Source organism: Talpa europaea (assembly GCF_964194135.1).
Source record: "Talpa europaea genome assembly, chromosome: 9".
NCBI lineage: Eukaryota > Metazoa > Chordata > Mammalia > Eulipotyphla > Talpidae > Talpa > Talpa europaea.
In genome coordinates this window covers 50,459,609-50,484,011 of record NC_140076.1, presented here as the reverse complement: position 1 = coordinate 50,484,011, position 24,403 = coordinate 50,459,609, and the positions used below count along the sequence as shown (strand labels likewise).

Below are 24,403 nucleotides of genomic sequence, written 5' to 3'. Positions count from 1 at the left end.
TAGACCTGGATGGAAGAGACTCTTTCAGGCTAACAGTGAGTTGAAATGTTTCATAGTAAAGTCTCTGTCAATTGAGATTTTGATTCATGAAATCACTTTGCTTCCAAAACTCATGATTTTTTACCTAACATGTATACAAATTTATAGTTTTTAAAGGGCATTTGCATTGAAGTCATACAAATATTCTGTAAGCTGTTATGTGTATTAATAATAAGCAATACCTACTTAGCAGTTCAGAATTTACAAAACTGTGTTTTACATCTTTTAATTACCTTTATCCCTGTCACATATTTTAAAGATGAGAAAGGAAGCCTTAGAAAGTTGAAGTATTGGGCCTCCCAGGTGGCGCAGCGGTGGAGCGCTTGGTTGCGAGGCTACCCGCAGCCTCTGCAGCAGTGGTTCAAACCCCGGCCGCCAGGAGAGGGTCCCACATGGCCTCTCCTGCCGCTCACTGCTCCCCTCAGCAGTGTACTTCATCACTCTGCCTGTTCTGCTCTCTGCTCTGGCTCTGGTGATTTCTCTCACCCTCCCACGCTTCTGACTGTACCCAGTGCTTGTATAAATAAATAAATAAATCTTTAAAAAAAAAAAAGTTGAAGTATTATCTTTTGTCCCAAATCACAGGACTAGTGACAGCAAAAACCAGATTGTCATCCTATATACCTCCTCTTGTTTCTTCTAGTTCTTAAGACCCATTTTTCTATTTTGTTAATGGCCTTTTTTCAGAATTACAGTCATTGCATTCTTCTGTAGGTCTCTTACAGTGAATAACACTTTAAATTCTAGCTTGTGTGTTATAATATTTCTTGGCTTTCTATTTTAATCTCAGTTGAACTATAGTCTCTTTGAAGGCAAGCACTATAGTTTTTAGCATAGAACTAGTCCTTCATGGCAGGAAGAGTAATCTGTGCAAATTCCCATTGGCACACACCATCTTAGCACACTACCTGCAATGCAGGACAACCAAACGCAGCCACGTAGCCCTTTGAGGGCTGACCCTGCAAGTGTCACTCAGCATACCCATCAACTCAGCAGCTTCTGAACATAAGTAAGCCTCACTTGACACAACAAAATGACAAGTAGCAAATAGCACAGAATTTTGGAATCACTTTTGGGAGTCAGCTTTTCCTAAAAAGGGAAGATTTGGTGTTTGTTATTTTTTAGTATTTTTTATTGAGTTAATATTGGTTTATATCATTGTTTCCATTATTGAAGTATAGGATCCCCACTTCAAGAATTGTTGCCATGGTGCAGCCACCACCAAAGAACCCATAATCCACCAACAGAGACCCTTGTGCTCCCTGCCTTTTTTTGTTCTCTCCTCCTCTTCATTTTCCCCCACCCCTCTGGTTAAAGGGCAGACTTTGAAGACTGACACTTGAATGCTGGCTCCACCATTTACCACTCTTGATACTAGGCATCTGATGTAACCACACTGATTTTCAATTATTTGTTCTGAGAATACATACACTAATGCCAATCACTTAGTGGCTACTTGAGAAAGAAAAAAAAAAAAAAATCCTGAAATGACGGTGTCTGCCCACAGGAGGTGCTCATGTAGTATTTTCTCCCTTCTCTCTTGAATGTTACTGGTCCCACATTTTTCATTATTCTAACTCATTTTTTAAAAAAAATATCATTCATGATCTATTTATTTTTTATTTTTTAAGGATTTATTTATTTATGCATAGAAGTACTGGGGTGTAAGCCAGAGGTGCAGAGGGTGAGAAGATTCACCAGAGACAGAGTGGGGAGCAGAACAGGCACATTGACTGAAATACACTATTGAGAGAGTAGGTAAGACAGGAATGGTCTGCTGCGCCATGTGGGTTAGCTCCCTGGCTGGGGATTTAACTCATGCTGCAGTGGCTGGTGATAGCTTGATAGCTCTGCCTTTAACCCCTGCACCACCAGGGAGGCTCTATTCTAACTCATCTTAAAACTTACAGTTCTTGACATATATCAAAATAAACTCTGAAGATCATCACTAATAATAATGGTACCACTTCTATTGCTCACTTCAGCCCCAAGCTCATCCCCTTCCCTGGGTACCCTTAACCCCCCAAGCTGATGACACCTCTGCCTCTGATGTGAGACCCCCTCCAAGCCTGGTACTGTTGCTGATTAGGACAGGTTCTGTCAGCTTCAGCTCTGTCCTCCTACTTTATTTTAATCCATATGAAATGTAGCTTAGTGTTAACTGAAAAATTAATAGATGGATCTTAGAGATAGCTCTAACAATTAATTTTCATTGCTACTAAGTGGTTAGAGAAAAAGAATGAACAAATTAAAAAAAAAAACTACCTTGAAGTGAATAGAAAATTTCATTCCATCCTAGTATTTCCCAAAATACTCATTCTGCAGTGTCATTTTCATAACATCTTTTTTTACATTTGGCCCCATTTACTGCCATGAGCTCCCATTTTTCTGTGTCCTTAAAGCTTCACTGTGTCCTCTAATTCAGTACTGTTTATGACATAAGAGTTCACTCTGAATGCTATTTCAATTAGATAAAAATAATAGTTACTTGTGTGTTGAGTAGAGTGTGGTCAGCACATTGGATTTAGTCAGGTTTCTCAGCCTCCCAAGTCGGCTACTCTCCTTTTCATAAAAATTTGCAGGATTTTCATGTTAATTTTTCTAACTAGATATGGTATTTGTTGTGTTGTGCTAAAAAACTTCAAACCTAAAAATCTTGAAGGTAATTCTTGCTTTTATTGTTCTCTATTATCCTCTATTAAGCTATACCTTCTATTTCTGGACATTTCTCTCAGATTTTCTGATGGATTCAAAAAATCTTTTTTTTTTTTTAACTCTACCTTCTTAATTTAATCCTTCAACACTAGAGCCTAAAAATATCATTGAATATAGGTCTCTGCTTTCAGAGCATTGATTCCTATGCAGTAAAAACATTACAACTCCTTAGATCAAGTCTAAAATTCTGTCCCTAAATTTCAGACTCCCTTGTAATGCAATACCACCTCCACTCCCCATTATTCTTCAGCATCTACTCTCCAATTTAGCAAGTACCTTCTTCTTGTAATTCCTTTGGCAGGCCACATACATCTCCAACTCTTAGTCTTTACCAAGATCTTTACCCAACCTGAACTTGTTTTCTCTCATTTCCTCATTTCCTGAACTTGTTTTAGTCCCATTTCCTCTTCACTAGAATGTGAGGTTACCCCTGTACCTCAGTATATGGGATCACATAAGAGGCAATATTTGTAGACTTACTGATTTTCTCTCAAGTCCTACATCAAAGTCAATTCCCTTTTTAACCTATATTGTTCTCTCTGAATTCTTACACTAGCCACATTCATCTTTGTTTTTATCAGTCGATTATAAGGTCCTTAATGTTGGAATCCATAACTTGTATCACACTGTAATTGTAACAGTATCTTGAAAATGTAAGAAAAGTAAATATTATGTTTTAGAGGAAGGTTTATAGTAAGGCAAAACGATGATTCAAAATTCACGGGTCACCTACAGTTTATCAGACACTGTTCTGGAATCTGAAATGGTGGCCAACTTGAATTGGATTCTAATTTACCTTCACTATACTTGCTACTTGATATACTTAAATTCCCTGAAAATTGGATTCCTTCTCTAGGAAGTAAGAGAGTTAAATTGTTAGTTTTAATGTACCTTAAAATTATAGCATTTTAAAGATTGTAAATATTTATTCATAGATTTTAAGAGATATTTAATGAGTACTTGCTGATTAACTAATATCATCCTTACCTTTCCCAACTCATTACTGTCTATTTTCAGTTTATTTTACTGTATTATTTATTTAAAAAATGCTTACTGAACATGCCTATGTAATAAGTAAGTGCTAGAAATGCTGGAGTAATAAGCACAATTCCTGCACCCTGAGACACCCTGTCTCTCATTCTGTGCAAGATATCCACAAGATCTCCTACTAGAAAATAATCATAATCTGTAAGGTGACCCTGGGACAAAATTCAGTTACATTTTTTAAAAGAATAAAATTTTCTTAAATATTCCACCCCTATTCCAATTACTCAGTAAGCAATGCAAAAAATAAATAATAATAAAATAAATGAATAAACAAGATATTCCCTAGAAGTGTAGCTTATGTAGGGTCTCCTCTAGACTCATGATTTTAACTTATTGCCTCAATGATAGTTTTTTTGGAAAAGATGAAGACTAGGGTTTCTGTGAGCCTTACCCTGTATTTAACTAAAGCTCTATTTGGAAATCTACTCTGTATTAGATTATATGTGGCTAAGATATTTTTTATAACCACCATTCTAAATAACTAATTGGAATTAAAAAATAAAGTAATTGACCAGGTGTCACACATATAAATACATATCATGGATAAATCCAAGCTAAGTATGTGTTTTATTATTTTTATGAAATGTAACATCTTTTGATAGGCCAAGGGATTATGGTACTGAAATTCCCCTAAATCCTTCTAGTTACCTAAATGACACAGCATTTAGATGCATTTTTCCTGTTGCATGTTGAATATGCAGAGAGTTCCTGAAGTTATAAAGAGTTCTTTGTCATGACAGTATCAATCTTATCATATGTATCAATAGGTAATTTATAGTTAAAGAAAGCCTCTGGGGATATGGGGGTGGGCAAGGAATGGTTTGTTTAGAGATCCTCTATTACTTTTCTCCTGGGCACTTCCAAGCAAAGATTTTTAGTAGTTGAAAAGAGGATTAAATTTATAACATAAAACGAAAATGTATTAATAATACAAGGTAAGTTTAAAAATAACTTGCTTATAAAGTTCAAGTCCACACCAGGAAACATTTATGTGAATGATTCACTATCATATTGAACTTATCATATTGAACTTCAGGACTTGAAAATAATAGTATTTTCCTTATTTTTGTCACAAAGCAAAACAAGTAAAGATAGAGGTAAATACAGTACAGCCTTAGGGCACTAAAAGAATTCCAGTGGGAGGTCTCCTAGTTGAAAAGAATCATTTACAAGCCAAATGTAAAATGAGCAAAAAGAAGGGCATTCAGGAACAAAGACAATTGTGGGTCACTTAGAAAATTATGCATAAGATATCCCACAATTCATCTCACTAAAATGTGGAAGTCCTCTCTTAGGTCATCTAGGTCTTGATCTACTTATAAAGAAGGATGTTTTTAATCTAGCTTCAGATCTGGCTTGGAAGAGAGACATTGTGATCTTTATATCTTTTCCTGTAAAACTATTTATCTAGCATTATTTCACAGGCTATAACAATACTCTCCCTCCTGGTACTGAAGCAAGATCATATTAGCCAAGACATTGTCCATTGATTGATTTTTCACTGTATCAGACCCTGCCTGGAAATGTTCTTGCACCAGGGGATTGCAGGAAGCAGATTCTCCCACTATGACTCACCATGCTTACAAATATCTTTTATTTTTTGCCTGAAAAACCACAATTATGTTAGCAAATGAGCCTCACAAATCTGAAAAACTCATGTTCAGTTAATAAAACAAGTTTAAGATATTTTTTATAAGTCTATGCTAATATATTTCAAAGATGATCACATTTTGTAAATATTCCTTTTGAATTAGCAGCACTAAGAAAATCAGTCACTCACCTGAAATCTGTCAGCTTTCTGGGGTTTGTTTAACTCCTGAGGCAATCATACACTCACTGAAGTCCTCTTCCTTAAAGAGCCAGTAGGATTAGGAAATAGTAAAGATCATTAAAAGTCTACTTGTTTTTTTCTTACAGTCATAATATTCTTCTCTATGAGGATGGGCATGCTGTAGTAGCAGACTTTGGAGGTGAGATTTCTATGAACAGAAAACCCCAAATTACAATAGTTTCTTCTTTCCAGGTACTGTATGATGAATCTAAAAATGAATTTCACACTGAAAACTTATACTTCCCTAAACCATTCAGATTTCCGTGACCCTGAATTTTAGAAGTCTTTCATTTATTACCAGCTATTCCTCTTTGATATACTGAACTAAAGGAAAGGAAGTGAGAATTTAAATAACATAGAGGTTTCTTAAGGTTTCAGAATTTTAGCTATAACATTTGACCTCAGTTTTAAGAAATTTCTTTTGACATGAATTCATTTTTTCTCCCTCAGAATCAAGATTTCTACAATCTCTGGATGAAGACAACATGACAAAACAACCTGGGGTTGGTTGCTGCTTGTGTTCCTTATAATTATGAAACAATTAAAATATATAAACTCAGCATGAGAGGATGTGAAATGAGAACAGTTTTAACTGGAGGAAATATCATTGCCCCAGTGGCAGGATAATGTTTTATGTTATTATTTTCAGTGTGCCCCCAAAACAGCTATTTAAAGCTTGGCTAAAGAAATTTATTAGATATGTATTTGGAAAATGTTATGGACAAAATAATAGAGAATTTGTTCTGAATATAACTGAAAAATCATGATGAGCATGGATAATTGCCTCTCATATTTACATCCTTATTAAGCAGTGTAGTTAACATTTAGTAGGTAACTAACTATAAAATTTCTAGTGCATCCACACCTATTAACAACTCACTATTTTCAGCTTTAATATTATAAGACAATAAATGTTATTAGCAAGCATTAATATTTAAGTAAAATATAAAGTATAACATTGGAAGTAAGCATAATTGTGCTCAAAATATTGGCCATTAAATTCATTATCTGTCCCTTACCTACACCCCCACTTCTCTGCAAAAAGTGTTCTTCTCTTTCTATATTATCTGTGTTATTTAATCATCCGAGTTTGGGGTACATTTTTATTTCTTCCTTTACCTGCTCGCACTGACACATTACTCAATCCCCATTTTCTGTTTGGTTCTATTTCTTTTTTTAAAAAAGAAAAGTCATTTCATTTGCCACTGCCTCAGTCCAGGTCATCATAATCCCTTTTCTGGACTATTGCAATGGGATTTTTAACTGCAGACCTTTCTTCAAGTTCATTCTTTGCAACATTAATCAGTGTTGTGTTCTGACAATTCACCTCCTCCTGTGAATCATCAATGATACCTACTGTCACAGGCTACGTCCAGATTCCTTTGCCTGGCAGTTTCCTTTCCCCCCATTTGGCCCTGGTCCCTCTGGGATGTCCTTTCCTATAAGTTTCCAATTCCTATGCTCAGCACAGAAGCTGCCTAGCCATTCCCCAAACATGGTTTTATTTTCATATCTCTGTGACTCTGCCAATGGTATTCTCTGCCTGGAAAGCCCTTCCCTGCACTCTATCTGAAGGAAGTCTACTCATCTTGCAAGGTCATGGAAATTTTATCCAGTTTCCAACTAATCTCTGGCCCTCTCCCTTCTCCATACTTTTCTATCTGTGTTTTTGTAGCCCTTTGCACTGCCAGTCTGTACTCTATTCATCCAACAAGCATTTATTAAGGGCCTACCACATGTCAGGTGTCATGCAAAGGGCTAGGAATACAAAATGTGAATAAAAGTTTGGTCCTTGAGCTGAAGGAGGTCATATCTAATGGGGAAAACATAATAATAAGCAGATAAATTTAGTATAGAGGGTTAGAGATAGAGGTGTGACAAAGCAGTATGGGGCACAGGTGAAATAAGCACAGAAGTAAATCAGATACAGAGAGAATTAAAAATGGGGACTGAGCAGGGTGAACAACAGCATGAGCAAAGGACAGGGGAGATGAGAACATTACAGGGCAACCCCAAAGGTAATGGGATGGAGTGGGTGTGAGTCCTCACCCACATGCTTAAAAAACCTCAGAACAGGGCCTCCCTGAGGGCACAAGGGGTCAAACACAGCACTGTGAAGCTACCCACAGCCCCTGCAACATTCTGCCAGGGAGCTACCCATATGGCGCAGCAGACCTCTCCTGCCTCGCCCGCTGCTCCCCTCAGCAGTGTCTTTGGTCCATCTGCCTGTTCTGCTCCCCACTCTGTCTCCGGTGAATCCTTTCATCCCCCACACCTCTGACCTACACCTCAGTTCTTGTATGCATAAATAAATAAATCTTAAAAATAAAAAACCAAAAAACATGTCAGAACAAGATCCAAGGGCAGGCACCCAGGGAAACATTAATAAAAGGTTTATTTACAAGGGAAATGAAAAGAAGGGGAGCACAGAGAGAGAGATAGAGATTAATTGGTCAATATATCCCACCTGTAACACTGCCTGAGTTGAAATCCTGGGTGCACACTGCAGGCAGGCAAAAGCAACGTTCCCTCCAGGCCAATGTGTGTTCAGTTTTATAACAAGTGTGGCTACTAAACTCCTCCCTTAGTTCCCAACAATCCCCCATCAGGAAGTCAATAGTCATGGCAGATTCGTGGTATTATGGGAGTTGCAGTCCTCGGTGCCTGGGATCTCTTGGCCATGGAGGTGGGGGTGGAGCATATCAGTGGGTAGAGGTCATTCAAGACATACTGTTCCCCCAACAAGAACACCAGATTTTCTAGGATAACTTCACATCGTTTGGCATTGCTGGCATGTATTGTGTATGAAAAAGAAAGAAAGAGATGAGTTAGAGAGGAGGCAGGAAACACCAAAGACCACATGTGTTGTAAGCAAGGTTATGAATGCTGTTTTCTTCAATTAGATTTCACTCAATTGCTCAACAAATATTTATGGAACACCTACTAGGTGCCAGACATTCTTCTGAGAACTGGGTAAATTGCAGTGGACAATAGAGCTTCTGTTTCTATGGAGCAAATATTCTTGAAGCAGATAGACACTGAACAAATTAACAGAACATTTATCAGATGGTAAGGAAAAAACAAAGCAGAGTAAATGATATGATTATCATTTAGATAGGCCAAGAGAGAAAGGTAACATTTGATAAGAGACCTGTTACAGGAATCAGACATGTCCAGGGAAAAGCAGAGTTAACAGGGAGGGTGGTAAGTGCAAAGGCCCTGAGGTATAAAAGGGCTTTGTGTATTTGAGTTCAGAATGACTGAAGTAGACTAAGAATGTTAAGACATGAGTTAAGGTTGATGGAAGACAAGACACAAGACCTCACTTAGTTTCTAGGGCACAGAGATTGCTAAATCAATGGTCTCATTTTGGCTGCATGTTAAAATGACAGGATTTTTTGAAATTTAATTAAAGCATACTATCTGAATCTAACCACCAGTAATATGGATTTCATTGGCTGGAGGTTGATCTTGGATACTCTTATCTTTTAAGAGTTCCCTCATGTTTTTAAAATACAGCATTTGAGACCCTCCGACTCAGTAAACTTGCTGAATGGGATTCTATCTAATTTTGCCAGGAGCAAGTAATGCTTTTTTTTATCCTAGCAGAATAGTCTTTAAGCACAAAACTACTCTAGTTTTATTTCAAAGGCTATTTTGTTTCTTATTAGTTATGCAACCTTATTTAAGTTTGCTAATTACTCTATTACCCCTTGTGAAACAATGGGCATGCTGTATGCCTACTCCCACCTATGCAATGTTGTGACACAATGCATAATCTGCTACATAAATGAAGGCTATTTGCAACACGAAAACTCATGTGGAAGAATTGCATATGAGCAATATAATCAGAATAAAGATATTCTTGGAAAGCTGTAATTATGCATGATTTCAAAATAAGGTAGATGCTTCAAAAGAATTTTCAGCAGCCAGCACTACACACCGAGTTTTAGTAAGAGTAAGAGTAATAAAAGAATACTGGTTTCTTTTAGCGGAAATATAAAGAAAAAAGGTATTTCATAAAGTTCAGTAATGTAATTATGGAACCATGGGATTTTTAGAGCTGGAAGGGCCTGTCTCCTGTTTGCCCTTAAGGAATCTCAGGTCAGAGCTGCCCAAAGATTGGTAGAATCAGAACTAAAATTCTCATTTCCTGACTCAAAATTATGCTCTTTGTTACAAATCATTTGCATCCCAGAGTAAAAACATCTTAAAACTGAAAAAAAAAATATAATTGCAAAAGTAAAGAATGTAAATAATGCTGTTGAAACATGAGAATAGAACTTTCTACAGAGAAACATAACATTTTATTATCTTTCTTTTGGAATACTGCAAAAACAGCATTCTGAAATAGCATGACTAAGTAAACAAGGAAGATAAGACAGACTTGATCATGCCAATGAGAAATTTAATGCATAGGAATATTCTGGGCACTCCACTAAAATGTTTTATGCCCAGTCATGAAGATACGATTTATGGCCCTAATTTAGTGACTCTCTAAATTGCAACCAAGATCTAAAGAAGGAAGGGTACCTCCTGCAGGGTATGATTTACCCCTAGGGAGTCACAGAGTTTCTGGATGAATCCAGGACCAGCTATTCAGAAGCCTTTAAGGTTTCTAAGGGAAAGATGTTCATCGATAAACAAAAATACTGCATCTGTGATCATCATTTTATAAGAGGCAGGGTTACTTAATAATTAATATTGTTGCAATATTTTTGGAAGAATGATAGATTGTATTACCTTCTAATGTTTTTTTAAAGTGTCCTTTATTTATTGCATTCATTGAGGGTAGTATGGATAATATTTTATATTTGTAGCTTTTGATAACATTAGGAGAGCATTTAAATCCTCACCACTATGGAAAAACAATTATTTGGGAAATGACTGGAGGGTGTTTCTCAATATACAGAACCTCCGTTGGATGGCTCCTGAGGTGTTCACACAGTGCACACGCTACACCATCAAGGCTGATGTCTTCAGCTATGCTCTGTGTCTCTGGGAACTTCTCACTGGTGAAATTCCATTCGCTCATCTCAAACCAGGTAAGCCTGTTGCAATTGAATAAAAATAAAAAATAAACTATCAGGGCTGTTTTCTGTATCTCTTGTGTTATACAAAACAGAATTACTTTCTGTAATAATTTGTATTACATATATGAATAGCTTCCAAAAACGATGCTTTGTTAGTGAGAATAATTTTTGTCAGTAATGTAAACTATTCTTTCTCTGCATGTAGAAGGTGGAGGTGAGGAATCTGATCCCAGGGGAATGTGCAGGTATTTGAAGCTTAAAGTAGATTTTTATTAGCCTCTGTATATCTAGTGTCACACTGTTTACTTACTTGGATCCTATCCTTAGACTGAAAACTCCTGAAGGACTTTATATCCCTAGTGCCCAGCATTCTTGAAAAGTAGTTTTCAAATTAAATCATAAATAAATTGTGAATCAATTATATTATAAACTAAGAATGGATACCCTATCATAATATAACAGAAAGATAAAGTCAAAAGAGATGTTAGGGAAAGACAAAGCTTATGAATATGAATACTTACAAGTTAAAAATCAAGAACACAATAATTATTAGTACTCATGTATAAAGCAAAAGTCACATTTTATGCTCTCTTTTCAAGGTATTTTTCCTATAATAAGTTCTTTAATTATACTTTGCATAGAGTCTAATAGAGTGTTTTTCACAAATTATATGCTCTGTACATAGTTATTGAGTACATGATTATTTAATTGTCATAATCTTTCTCTATATACTTTTCTTACTTTTAAATGATGAGATTTAACCCTTATTATGGTGTGGACACAAGGACTCTATTTTGAACTGAACAGTATTGCCATTTATAGCCTCTTGTTCTGATATGCTGCAGACTTCCGACCTCTCAGAATTTGCATTCTGGTAAAACTGATGACTAAATTCCAGACATTTACTATAATTCTAGACATACTAAAGTATTTCTCATAAGATATTGATACATCTCCCTCCCCATCATCTCCTGTGTCATTCCATTCACCTGGTCTTTTTGATTTTACATCCTAAATACACCTTGGATTTATCTGCCACCTGTAATAGTTTTTTCAAGCAGAATTGTTGAAATATAACATGAACGGTAAAATTTGTTATTTTAGTTTAATGGTTCAATAAGTTTTAACAAATGTATATAGTTTCATAGCCACAACTCTAATTAAGAAATAAAGTGTCTTGCTATCTCTTTGGAGTCAGTCCAATTTTCCCATCTCTAGTACCTGACAACTGATCTGATTTCTGTCCCATAAGGTTTGCTTTTTCCAGAATGTGATTTAAATGGGTTCATGTTTGTCTGAATCCATTCATTTTAATTTCTCTGTAATAGTTCATCATGTTGATCTACCTTAATTCATTTGTTCATGATCAAATCAGCCTCACATTAGGACTATTACAATTTCTAAAATCGTTCAGGTCTTATTGTGGATGGTTTTATCATTCTTGGATAAATACATATGAGATGATTACAAGATATTATGGCAATAGGTTTTCCAAGGTATTTGTAGCATTATGTATTCTCATCTGTAAAGTATGAGAATTTCACTTGCTCCACATCCTTGTCAACACTTTATAATTCTCTATCTAGAATAAAATATTAACCATTTGAGTATTTGTACAATGGCATATCATTGTGATTATTTTATATGCTAATGATATTAATAATCTTTTCATATCCTTGTTTGCTATTCATATCTATTTCTTTGGTGAAGCATTTGTTCAACTTGTATTATTGATAATTAATTGTAAGAGTTCTTAGATTCTAGATGGAAGTCTTTCATCTGCTGTATATTTTGAAAATGTTTTTCTCTAGTCTATGGCTCTCATTCTCATATTCATAGTCAATTCTTTCAAAGCACAGATTATCAATGTCAATGAAGTCTACCTTATCAAACTTTTAAACCAAAGGTTTTGTGTATCCTATCAAAAATATTTTTTGCTTCAAACAAAACTTAGAGATATCTTTCTAGGAATCACTCTTCTTATAGAAGTCTGTCTTGCAGTTTTGGGTTTTATGAGTTTTATATGAGTTTTTTGTTTTACTTTTTTTTTTTAGTGGCACAAAGTATGGGTTGAGTTTGTTATTTCTTTGTAAATTTATTGGTTTGTATTTTAATGTGAATATCCAATATTTTGCAGTATGATTTGTTGACAAACTCTCCTTTGTCTATGAAATTATTTTGGGTAATTATGAAAAAATCAATTGACCATATGTGTGTGTATCTATTCTGGACTTTATTCTCTTGCACTGACATATATCTATCCTCATACCATTATACTCATAGTTTATAGTAAGTCTCGAAATCAGGCAGTATGAATCCTCCAACTTTGTTCTTTATGAAAATTGCTTTAGATATTCTAGGATTTTTGCTTTTCCATATAAAACTTAGAATGTATAGTTCTAAAATAAAAAAAAAAATCCTGCTGGAATTTTGATTGGACAGGACTTATTGATCTTTAGATCATTTAGATCAATTTGGGAAGAATTGACAACCTAAGCATATTTAATTTCCCCATCAATAAATATGATATAGTTCTCCATTAGTGAAGGGAGAAATTTTCTAATTTCTACCACCAATGGGATTATAGTTTTCAGCATAATATCTTTAACTTACTTCTATATATTATGAGTTTCTTGATCCTACTGTAATTTTATTTTATTTTGTTTAAGATTTATTTATTTATACAAGATCTGGTACACAGGCCAGAGGCGTGGGAGGGTGCGAGAATTCACCAGAGACAGAGCAGGTAGCAGAACAGGCAGAAGGACTGAAATACACTGCTGAGGGGAGCAGCACGTGAGACAGGAGAGGTCTGCCTCACCATGTGGGAATCTCCCTGGCCGGCCAGGAATCGAACTGGCGCTGCAGAGGCTTCGGACAGCTTCACAGTGCTGCGCTCGACCTAATGTGCCACCAGGGAGGCCCCCTACTGTAATTTTAAAGCAATGTAATGTCCAGTGATTCTTTGCTAGAATAGAATTATAATTAATTTTTGAGTAACAACCTAGTAACCTTAAAATCTGCTAAGTTAACTTATGAGTTCACGCAACTTTTTGGGATAATATTTGCGATTTCCTACGTACATGACTATATTGTCTATAAGTAAAGAAAAATTGATTTTTTTTTCTGTGTGTCCTTTATCTTTTTTCTCCTTGCCTTCTCATACAGGTAAGGAGTTCCAACTGGATAGAAGTGGTGAGATATATGCCTCAAATCTGTCTGCTTCTCCAGTTTTCATCCATTTCCACCCTAGTTCAAACTGCCATCTTTATCACTTTAACTACTGCAATAGCCTTTGCAGTGTTCTCCCATTGTCTTGTGCCCACTTCCTTACCAATTCATATACATCCATTGGAGGGATATATATATATATATATATATATATATATATATATATACACATATATTTAAAAGATTTATTTATTTATTTATACAAGCACTGGGTACAGTCAGAAGCACGGGAGGGTGAGAGAAATCACCAGAGCCAGAGTGGGGAACAGAACAGGCAGACTGATGAAGAAATACACTGCTGAGGGGAGCAGCAGGCATGGCAGGAGAGGTCTGTCACGCCATGTGGGACCCTCGCTGGTGGGCAGGGATCGAACCAGTGCTGCAGAGGCTGCGGACATCTTCGCAGCCCAGCACTCAACCGCTGTGCCACCAGGGGGGAGGCCCGGGATATATCTTTTAAAGATTTATTTATGCATACAAGAACTGGGGTACAGGCCAGAGGTGCAGGGGGTGAGAGGATTCACCAGAAACAGAGTGGGAAGTAGAATAGGCAGACTGAATGAAATGCATTGCTGAGGGGTTGAGACAGGAGAGGTCTGCTGCATCATGTGGGCAGCTCCCTGGCGGGAAATCAATCTCATGCTGCAGTGGCTGCAGACAGCTTCTTAGGTTGCTTTTAGCCCCTTGCTCCACCAGGGAGGCTCTGGAGGGATATTTTTAAAATATAAACTTGATTATGTCACTATTGCCTAAAATCAATCTATAGTTTCTCATGATCTTGGGATTAATTCGCAAAATTCATAATCTGTTCTACAGCCTGGACATGTATCTTCATTGCTGATCTTGTTCCTATCATTTCAGGCTCTGTGCTCCAGCCACTCCAGCTTCTTTTACTTCCTGTGATGTGTTGTGTTTCTTCTTCATGATTCTAGGCCCTTTCACAAGCTCAATTTCCTCAGTAAATGCAGTTAGAGACGATTCCACAAAGATTACTGTGAGAATCAAATAAGATGATATTTGTGACTGAGCTTTGTAAGTTGAAAATTCTCTGAAACTGTAAGATGAAAAATAAGGGCAAAGTGTAATACAAGGTCAAGGTTTCTGATGATTCTGTACTTGAGTGGTGCACTCATTCTCCAGAAAATCCATATAAAAAACTTCAAAGTCATCTCGATTCCTCTTTGTTTTTTGCTACTTTCATCCCTCCTTCCTTTCTTTTTCCAATCCTGCTTTTTGACTATGTTTTACATCTATCCACTTATTTCTGTCTCCACAGACTTCCTTGTTTCACCTGTAAAATACTGCACAGTATCTTAAATGTTATACTTGTCTCCATTATTGTTTGCCATCTTTTTTCCATCGTCACAATGCAAATAGATTTAGCTTTCTAAAATCTCAAGGTTGATCACTGGATTTCCTTTACATAACGTCCCAGTGGCTTTCCTTTGCTCTTATGAGAAAAACAAAATTGCTTAAAACAAAGTTTCTCATAGTTATGTTCCCGCCCTCCTCTTGCCACTTTCAGTCTCTTACCTACATTTCAGGCACAGGGAACTATATCATTTCCTCAACATGACATCTTTTTCTGTTACTTCCATGTCTTTGAACATATGACCCATTTTGTCAGGACACTCTTCTGCACTTTTCATCATACAAATTTCTTTTTTTTTTCAATCATACACATTTCAATTTACTTTTGGATCTTACTAAAATATTACTTCTCCTAAAAACATCTTTCTTAATTCTTTAATACTGAGTTAAGTGCAGGCCTCCATGCCCCAATTTATCATTTATCATTGTCTATACTATCATTGATACAGTTTTGCAATTTTCTGTACTCCACTATGTTTTTCTAATTATACAATAAATCCTTCAAAAATAAAGAATTCACCCTCTCCTGAATCCCCAGAATCCTTATCTTTTAGGGGGGGAGAATATTATATAATGTAACATTTAAAATTCTTACCTAAGAATGACTTGATTCAAATATTCTATAGATTAGAATTTGTAGTACTTTATTGGAAAGAATGTTATTGTTTATGATGGATGCTGAATTTTTAACAATTGGGCAGTGAACATGTATCAAGAAAAGAGTCTGTTAATATCATTGCGTGGTTAGACAATCTAGTATATATGTTCAGCAATAAATTATGTGAGGCATCAGATTCAATATAAGCTACATATTAGCCATTTACAGTGAGGAACAAATCCATGACTACAATGTGGGACAGCATTATCAATTACGTTTGCAATGTTATGCATGGCTCATTGTCCCAGATTTAGCAGAATTCTACCTCCTGAGAGAAATATAAAAGTAGAACACAAATATTAGCATTGACTTCTATGCAAGTGATGGGTGTGCATTCAGAAAAACTTGAAGTTAGGGCTTCTTTTGCATAGTGCATATTTGGGTTAACCATGTAATCTCAGGTTTAGAAAGAATTGAAAAAAAACCCTCCCAGCCAGCATCGCACGGGTCACAAAATCAATGTTCATAGAGTCAGGGGAAGCCACTGGATGCTTGAAGCGAGACAATGTGATGAGCAGGAAATTTCCTGCTCTGACTCCAGGTGTGTCCCACTTCCAGCCAAATAGCACTTTGCAGGAGCATACGTATGCCTTCTCCCTCTCAGCATAGCAACTAGTTTTTGTGTGTTTGTCTAGAAATCTAAAGGTTTTTAAATGTTGATAACTCAGCATTTGAGAAAACATTTTTCAGGCTTACACTATATGAGCTATATTGGCAGAATACTTGTGAAGGACATAATTCTTATAACCTTTTGCAAGTTACTTCACCTAACAAAACTTCATTTTCTTTACTTTTAAAATGGGGATAATAATAGGATCTACCTCAAAGGGCTGGAACAGTGACTGGCAATAATAATATGCATTTAATAAATATTAGCAGTTATTATTACTTTCAAGGTATCATTGAGTGCATCTCTAGGCCAGCAAATGTGCTAGAGTTAAGATGAAAATAAAGAGAGGCAGGGCATTGCCCAGGCCTGCAGAGTACAGAAGGCGAATGAGATTAAGTGCAATCAGCTAAATAAGAACCAACGATAAAGACTACAGAGTCTGAAGATTCTCCCTGGAGAGGTCTCCTGCCCAGACTAATGGTGAGAAAAGGATATTGGGAGAGAATTCTCAGATAGATGACCTGCACCATATCTTAGAATGATGAGAACTAACTAAATAGGTACAGTGGGGATATAGAGAAGTGTCCCAGCAAAAAGCAGTTTGAGCAAGATGTGGAGGCATGGTACAGAGATCCATATTACTAAAATAATTCAGCAGGGATGTATCAGAAACTACATGAGAACCAGTCACAAGACATATGCCGTAAACGTAAAACTACAGCCAGATGGTAAAGGGCCTTGTGTGTCAACCGTGGAAGTCACTGCAGGGTTTTAAGCAGGGCGATAAGACAGCTGTTATTATTATTTTAGAATGTTCTCTTTTACCACAAAGCAAAGGCTTGACTGGCGAAGTTTGAAACCAGGCACAAAGAGATCAAGTTGCTTAGAAAAGAATGTGTAAAATCTTAACTAGGGTAGAGACTTTGGAAGAGAAAGGAGAGGTTGATTTCAAGATATTTCAATAATAGGACTTGCTGATGGCTTGAGGTGGGAGCACAAGGAAGAGGGGAGTCAAGGATGACTTCCAGGCTTCTGGCTTAGCTTGCAGGAGGATGATGGATACAGAACGAGAGCAGATTTGTGAGAGAAATGATGAGATTAGCAGAAGGAGCCAAGGTGTGAAGCCAAGCAAAGAGAGAAGAACCAGGCAAGATGAAAAAGTTGCTGGCATGACCTGGCAAGCAAGAGCTGTCCTGGATAGATTTCAAAGAAAGAAACCAACACCTGCTTCCCAAATTTTATTTCTCTCCTGGGCCTATCTCCTCTGATACATCATGAAAAACTAAAGAAGAAATCTGGGAAGGTTTAATCCATCATTGTGTATTTTTCCAATCACATACCCTTGTAACCAAGTATGTCAATTTTGCAGATCACTTTCAGAAACTAGTCTATTTCCCTGTGTGATGTCAGCTGGTTCAAAAGGAAATTCCACCCTGTGTCCTGGGATTCCTTAATGTCAGGCTCCAACAAAGTCTGAGAGGTGGGGCCTCCCTGGTGGTGCAAGAGGTTAAGACACAACCTATCAAGCTGTCTGCAGCCTCTGCAGCATGAGTTCTATTCCCGGCCAGCCAGGGAGCAACCCACATGGCACAGCAGACCTCTCCTGACTCGCCCGCTGCTCCCCTCAGCAGTGTATTTCCGTCAATCTACCTGTTCTGCTCCCCACTCTGTCTCTGGTGAATCCTCTCACCTCCCACACCTCTGGCCTGTGCCCCAGTTCTTGTATGCATAAATAAATAAACAAATTTAAAAAGAAGTCTGAGCGGTGGCAGCAAATTCAAAACATCTGCTAATTTATTCTAGCCACAGTTTGGTAATACTTCTTTTTGTGGCTTTAGCTCAAGTTGTAAACAGCAGTCCAGGAGCTAAATATGACTCACATATGATTTTTCAAAATGTTAAAATATACTTAGAGACCTAGTTATGTCACAGGTCTTATCTTTCTAGTCGTTTGCATTTGCTAGCCCTGTTTAAATAATGTAAAATTGTGTTCTCCATGCATGAATAGAATCCTAAATATAATAACCTCAAAATGTTTAAGTACACTGATGATGTGGACTCTGCTTTGACAAGTGATAGGAAAATAGGAGTGAGCTGAAGTCCTGAAATTCTGCATTTGCTGTGCTAATCCTTATCGGTTTATCATTGAGAAGAGTAGAGCCAGCCAATCAGTACACAGATCACTGGAAAGATCAAATCAGTCCAATGGTTGGTGATATTTCTATGAATATAGCTGATATTAACATTCAGATACTTCATTATACTGACAAAGATTGCAATAAGAACAGACAATGGTGCAAATTAATCTATTCTTCTGACAATCTGTAATGAGAGTGGGATGTGGTTTAAAAAATTAAGCCATTCTTAGTACAATCTCAAGATTGCAATCTCATGGTCTCTCTCAGATGCTATATGCTCTGGTGATACATCATTGAAAAGTGTCAGTATAACAGAGTATATCTTAGCTCTTACTGCAATACTAGAAGACATTGGCTTTGTGTCACTACATCCCTGTCCATTTTAAACAATGTAGTAGAATCAACTATATTTTTTAGAACACATATACACACAGTGAAAATAAAAAAAAAAAAATCTGGTAATTTTACCTCAGTTAAAATTACAAATGAAATATTGTTTTTGATTGCCCTATTTTTAAAATTTATGAATTCTTAGATTTAGTTTTATGAACAAGAAGAAGGTGACAAGTTACTTTAGAAATTCAGCATCCACTATCAATTTAAGGTCATGATGGAAAGCAACACAGTTATTCTTTCCATGATGGCCATATTGCATTATCTACTGAGACTAATAACAAATGAGATAGTTTATAGTCTTCAATTTGTAATAACTCAGTACAAGAGTTTATTTGTTATTCATACCCAAGGAAAACCTCAAAAGAATTAAGACTTGTGATTTATATAGAACAGAAAATATACAACAATGTTTTTGATATCTAGTTCCCTGAAAGGAATCAGTAAGACACATATCTGTAGATAATAATTACAGCAACGACAGCTAACATTCTTTGAAAGCCAACAATGTACCAGACACTTTATGTGTAGAATCTCTCTTAACGCTAACAATACCTGTTGCTTAGGTTCTGTAAGAATTAATATATGCTCAATGTCACATTCTAGAAATACAGCTAAGATTAAAATGCATGACTCCTTGTTTCCAAAGCAGATGCTTGTCACTGCTACACTGTTTCCTCCTTGCTTCATCTTATATTTAGAGAAATTAATACACATAGAGGGAAATTGAGTTAATTAGGATCTCCCAAAGAATTAAAAGCAAAGCCAAACTCAAAATTAGGCCTCCAGATTTTCTTGTTAAGGGTATTTCTTAGTAGTCCTACTGCTTCAGCTTACTGAAGCCTCAATGTTTTGAACAAAAGATGTTATCCTTATAAGGCTCAGTAACCTACCTGATCATGCTGTAATTTAATATTAAACTAAAAAGTATATTCATTCTTCAGTGTTTGTCAAGGACTAGATAGTATGCTTTGTCCTTAAAACATAATAATAAGCAAAATTTTAATTGGCATTGATCCAGCATCTTCATTCATTTGTACAATGAATGTTTGTTGAGTCCTATATTCCAGTATTTATATTATTTCCATGAAAGCATATTTAAACTGCCTTATTTATTGATTCATTCAGCTTCTATGTATTGAGTCCCCTTGTGTGTGCATAGTACTTATCTTTATGAATTACCTTTGCTATGTGAGGTATAGGAGATTCAATCGTGGAAAAAAACACAGTTTCTGACCTCAAAGAGCTTTTGATCTATTTGCAGAAGCAAGCAAGTAAACAGGAAATTAAATATAATATAATACATACTATAGTAGTATGAGTTGCTTTGAGCACACAGAGTTCATCTGCACTTATTGACAGTTGATATAATACAGGAAAGGAGGGTAGGGAAGATCTAGGCAAAAGAAATCACTTTTCAGAATTTATAAGAGCTATTTAAAAAGCACTGAAAAACCCAGTAATTATTTTCTTTATTAATTACTCATTCATTTACCATAACTCTTCTTAGCCTATTATCACTTACATAAAATGTTCAATTTAGTTCACATGAACAAATGAATTCAAGTTATCACATGTTGTATTAATGCCTGCCCTGCAGCTAACTAGTCTCTTTTGAGAGACAATGCTGACAATCTTCCTATCTTCTCTTTTTTTGATGAAGTATGATGAGCAATTTAGAACTTGAATCTACAAATTGACACTATGGTTATGTAGCTAGTAAAGGCATATCCACAAAATGGTGTGTTAATTTTCATTTCATTTGGGATAGTGGCCATGGGAGATAACTATGCTCTAGAATTGTGCTGCTTAAAATTGACCCCACTGGAGACACGTCTATATAAATTTGTTGATTGAAATTAAATAAAAAAATCTACTTTCTCACTCTAGCCACATTTTAAGTTTTCAATAGCCATCTGCTACCATGTAGAATAATGCAGAAGAACAGTTTCATCATTGCAGAAAGTTCCACTGGACAGTCCTACTCTAGAATGTAGATGATAAGCTTTACTCAGTTATTGATAATTATCTCAGGGTAATGCTGAAGAAATAAAGGGGACTCAATAGGGTGTTATTGGTATTTTAAAAGTTAGCCTTATTCTCTAATAATAGCAAAGTTTCATTTGTGAAAATAGAAATCAACATTTACATAAATCATTTAGCATATTTTATATAGCAATCAAGGTATAAATTTGATTAATGGGCTGACAGTCTTTTCCTGAATCTGGAATACCAGAAAATTTCCCAGCTGTTAGTGTAGCATGGCCACTTAGGCAAGCCTGACAAGGCAATCTCAAAGGTGACAAATTTCAATTCCGTGACCTTTCATGTTGCATTGCCCACTTTCTGGCAGAGGTGCTAATGAGTGGCATCACTGCCAAGAGTGCATAAAGCAAAGGGGAGAAGGAGATGCCAAGGCCTTGCAGAATCTACTTTGAATAATGAAGAATTAAATATCATTCATCTTAAACTGATTTTCCAGACACAGTGCCAAAAGCACACAAGTAAGTCTACGCACTTGATATCAGAGCCTAAAAGAATTTCAAAGGGAGACATTTGGCACCTGCATTTGAGTTTAACTCACTTTATGAATAGTCCCTCCCCACCCATTAGGTTATGTATAATTAGTTTAAATGTGTTCACTACAGTAGTTTATGTGTTTATAGTTGCACCGGCTCAATATCCAATGGCCATAGTAAGAAAAAGTAAAGTTAGAAGACCATCGGTTTGTTTATTTACCTCTTTCTTTAAAAAAAAAAAAAAAAGATTTATTTATTTATTTATTTATACAAGAACTGGCATTCAGGCCAGATTCAAGGGAGGGTGAGAGGATTCACCAGAGACAGAGCGGAAAACAGAACAGGCAGACTGATGAAATACACTGCTGAGGTGCGAGACAGGTGAGGTCTGCTGCACCATGTGGGACCCTCACTGGCTGGCCGGGATTGAACCGGAGCTGCAGAGGCTGCGGACAGATTCACAGGGCTGCGCTCATAATGCCTGTGCCACCAGGGGAGGGCCTATTTACCTCTTTCTAAAAAGAACATAGTCAATGGCTGCCAAGAAAGAACCTAATATGCCTAGTTTTTTTGTGACACAAAAGACACATTTTTCAAGTCTTAAGTTTGCTAATATGTTTCCAGCAGTCTTTTCTTTCTTTGTTTTCTTAGGGTCCACAACTATAACTCTACCTGATAGTGGCTGGAAATGACTGGAGATGTAACAATGCAAATATTCTAAAAGCTTTTTGGGTACATAAGCAGAAATTAAATACCTGACTCTGCCTTCAACCTGGAAACACTGTACAATTAGAATAACTGTTAAAAGAGAATCTTAAAATGCCAGGGGGGCAAAAGGCATAAACTTAAGGTTTTAAATAAAAACAATAAATTTTTTAAAGTATTTTTAAAGATTTATTTATTCATGCATACAAGAACTGAGGTACAGGCCAGATGTGCTAGAGGGTGAGAGGATTCACCAGAGACAGAGTGGGGAGCAGAACAGGCCGGCTGACCGAAATACACTGCTGAGGGGAGCAGCGAGCGAGTCAGGAGAGGTCTGCTGTGTCATGTGGGTTTCTCCCTGGCCATCTAGGTGAATCCTCTCACCCCCCTACACCTCTGGCCTATACCCCAGCTCTTGTATGAATAAATAAATCTTAAAAAAAAAGAATATTTTAGAAATACCCAAAATATTTTTAAATTGTTCTTCCTGAATGACAAGAATTTATTTTTGCAATTCTCTTTAACTTTCTAAATTTCAACAAAGAACAATTATTATTTTTACATTTTGCAAAAAATAAATTGTAACTGAAAAAAGCAAAATGTTGATTAAGTTATATTGCATATAATTTCACTAGTGCAACTAGAAATAGATCTATAAAACAGCATAGAATTTGAGTAATTTTTGGTGGAGAAGTTGTAGTTGTAGGTCATTTCTCAAAAGTTCTTAAAATATAGACATATTATTATGACATCACTATCTAGAAGATAGGAAGCAACCAACAAGGTTCTGGAACTTTAACCTCATACTGGTGAAGCACATTTTTTACCCCCAAGGAATAATCTGTGTTTTATACAAAGTATTTTCAGTATAAAGTTGCTGAAGAGAGCATGGAGTCTGGAAAAGAGACTGCACCAATTACTAATTACATTTAAAGTTTTTATAAATTAAAAACCGGTTGTACATGAGTACACACACAAACACACATTAAAATAATAATCCACATGACTGCTAGGAGAATTGAAAGAGTGTGTATGTATTTACTGTGTTTCTTGATGTAGAGAATAGAAGTAACTATAGACTTGATGTCAAGGGAGTATAGAAATTACTAGTTGCCAAACAGAAAATATTCAGCAATCAGGAATCTACAATGAAGTGTCAAGAGTTACATCACAGTGATGGGGGGTTTTAGGTGAGTAATACTCAGAAATCCAAGCAGGCAGGGAGCACTACAGAATTCAATTAGTGGCATGAGATGAAATGATGGATTTGAAGTATCTAACAGAGGTTAGCAAATATTAGGTACTTTGTAAAATATTAAAAATTAAAAACACAACATTCTCATAACAAGTAATGGGGATTTAAGTTGTAAAAACAATCTACTTTGCCCAAGTGATACTGGTGCTTTCAGAAGGGCAAAGTTCAGTGTCTTGTGAAGTATAAGCTCTTTAGCCTGGATTGATAATGGTGTTTGGTTCAATCTGCCTCATTTTTCCTATAATATCACATATACACACTACACTTCACACACACTAAGCTACTTACTGTTTGTTCTTTTCCACCTTTGTAAATTCACTTTATTCACTGTTGTTGAGTGAACAACCTAATGAATGAACTAATTTTATGGTATCAAATGATCGACTAGTAGGTTTAAGCATTAAAAAATAGCGGCCACATTGAGTCTCTGCTGATGTTGCACAGATTTTTTGATGACTTTTTGTTGTCTGTCCATATGTTTCTTCAAATATGTGAATTTTCAATCTGACATGGTCACTTGGTTTGCAGCGGCAGCCGCAGCAGACATGGCTTACCATCACATCCGACCTCCCATTGGCTATTCCATTCCCAAACCCATATCATCACTGCTGATGCGAGGGTGGAATGCATGTCCTGAAGTGAGTAATTTTTATTTCCTCGTCGAAAATGTGTTATGGTCAAAATCTGTCACAAATAGTGTAACTCCAAAGTCTACTTTCAGGGTGTATTTTAAGACTGTCAAGGCGGGAAGACTGATTTGCCTTCTGCTCTTTTAGACTCTAATTGCCTCAAGAATCTCATATTTCTTTGCTGCTGCTGCTCTCTGATTTTGAAATGTTTCTCACAACTGATTAGTAA

At 36.3% G+C, this 24,403-nt stretch overlaps 1 protein-coding gene across 1 annotated transcript in view; it reads left to right on the top strand.

Moving 5' to 3' along the window:
• Window positions 1-24,403, top strand: part of LOC311177689 (serine/threonine-protein kinase TNNI3K) — a gene marked incomplete at both ends in the record, with an annotated part of 250,766 nt that overhangs the window by 149,572 nt on the left and 76,791 nt on the right. Inside the window, 4 exons of the mRNA XM_084243926.1 lie at window positions 5,719-5,771; window positions 6,083-6,135; window positions 10,545-10,677; window positions 24,074-24,183. Of these exons, the coding sequence (XP_084100052.1) occupies window positions 5,719-5,771; window positions 6,083-6,135; window positions 10,545-10,677; window positions 24,074-24,183 (349 nt within the window). The remainder of the gene's footprint in view (window positions 1-5,718; window positions 5,772-6,082; window positions 6,136-10,544; window positions 10,678-24,073; window positions 24,184-24,403) is intronic.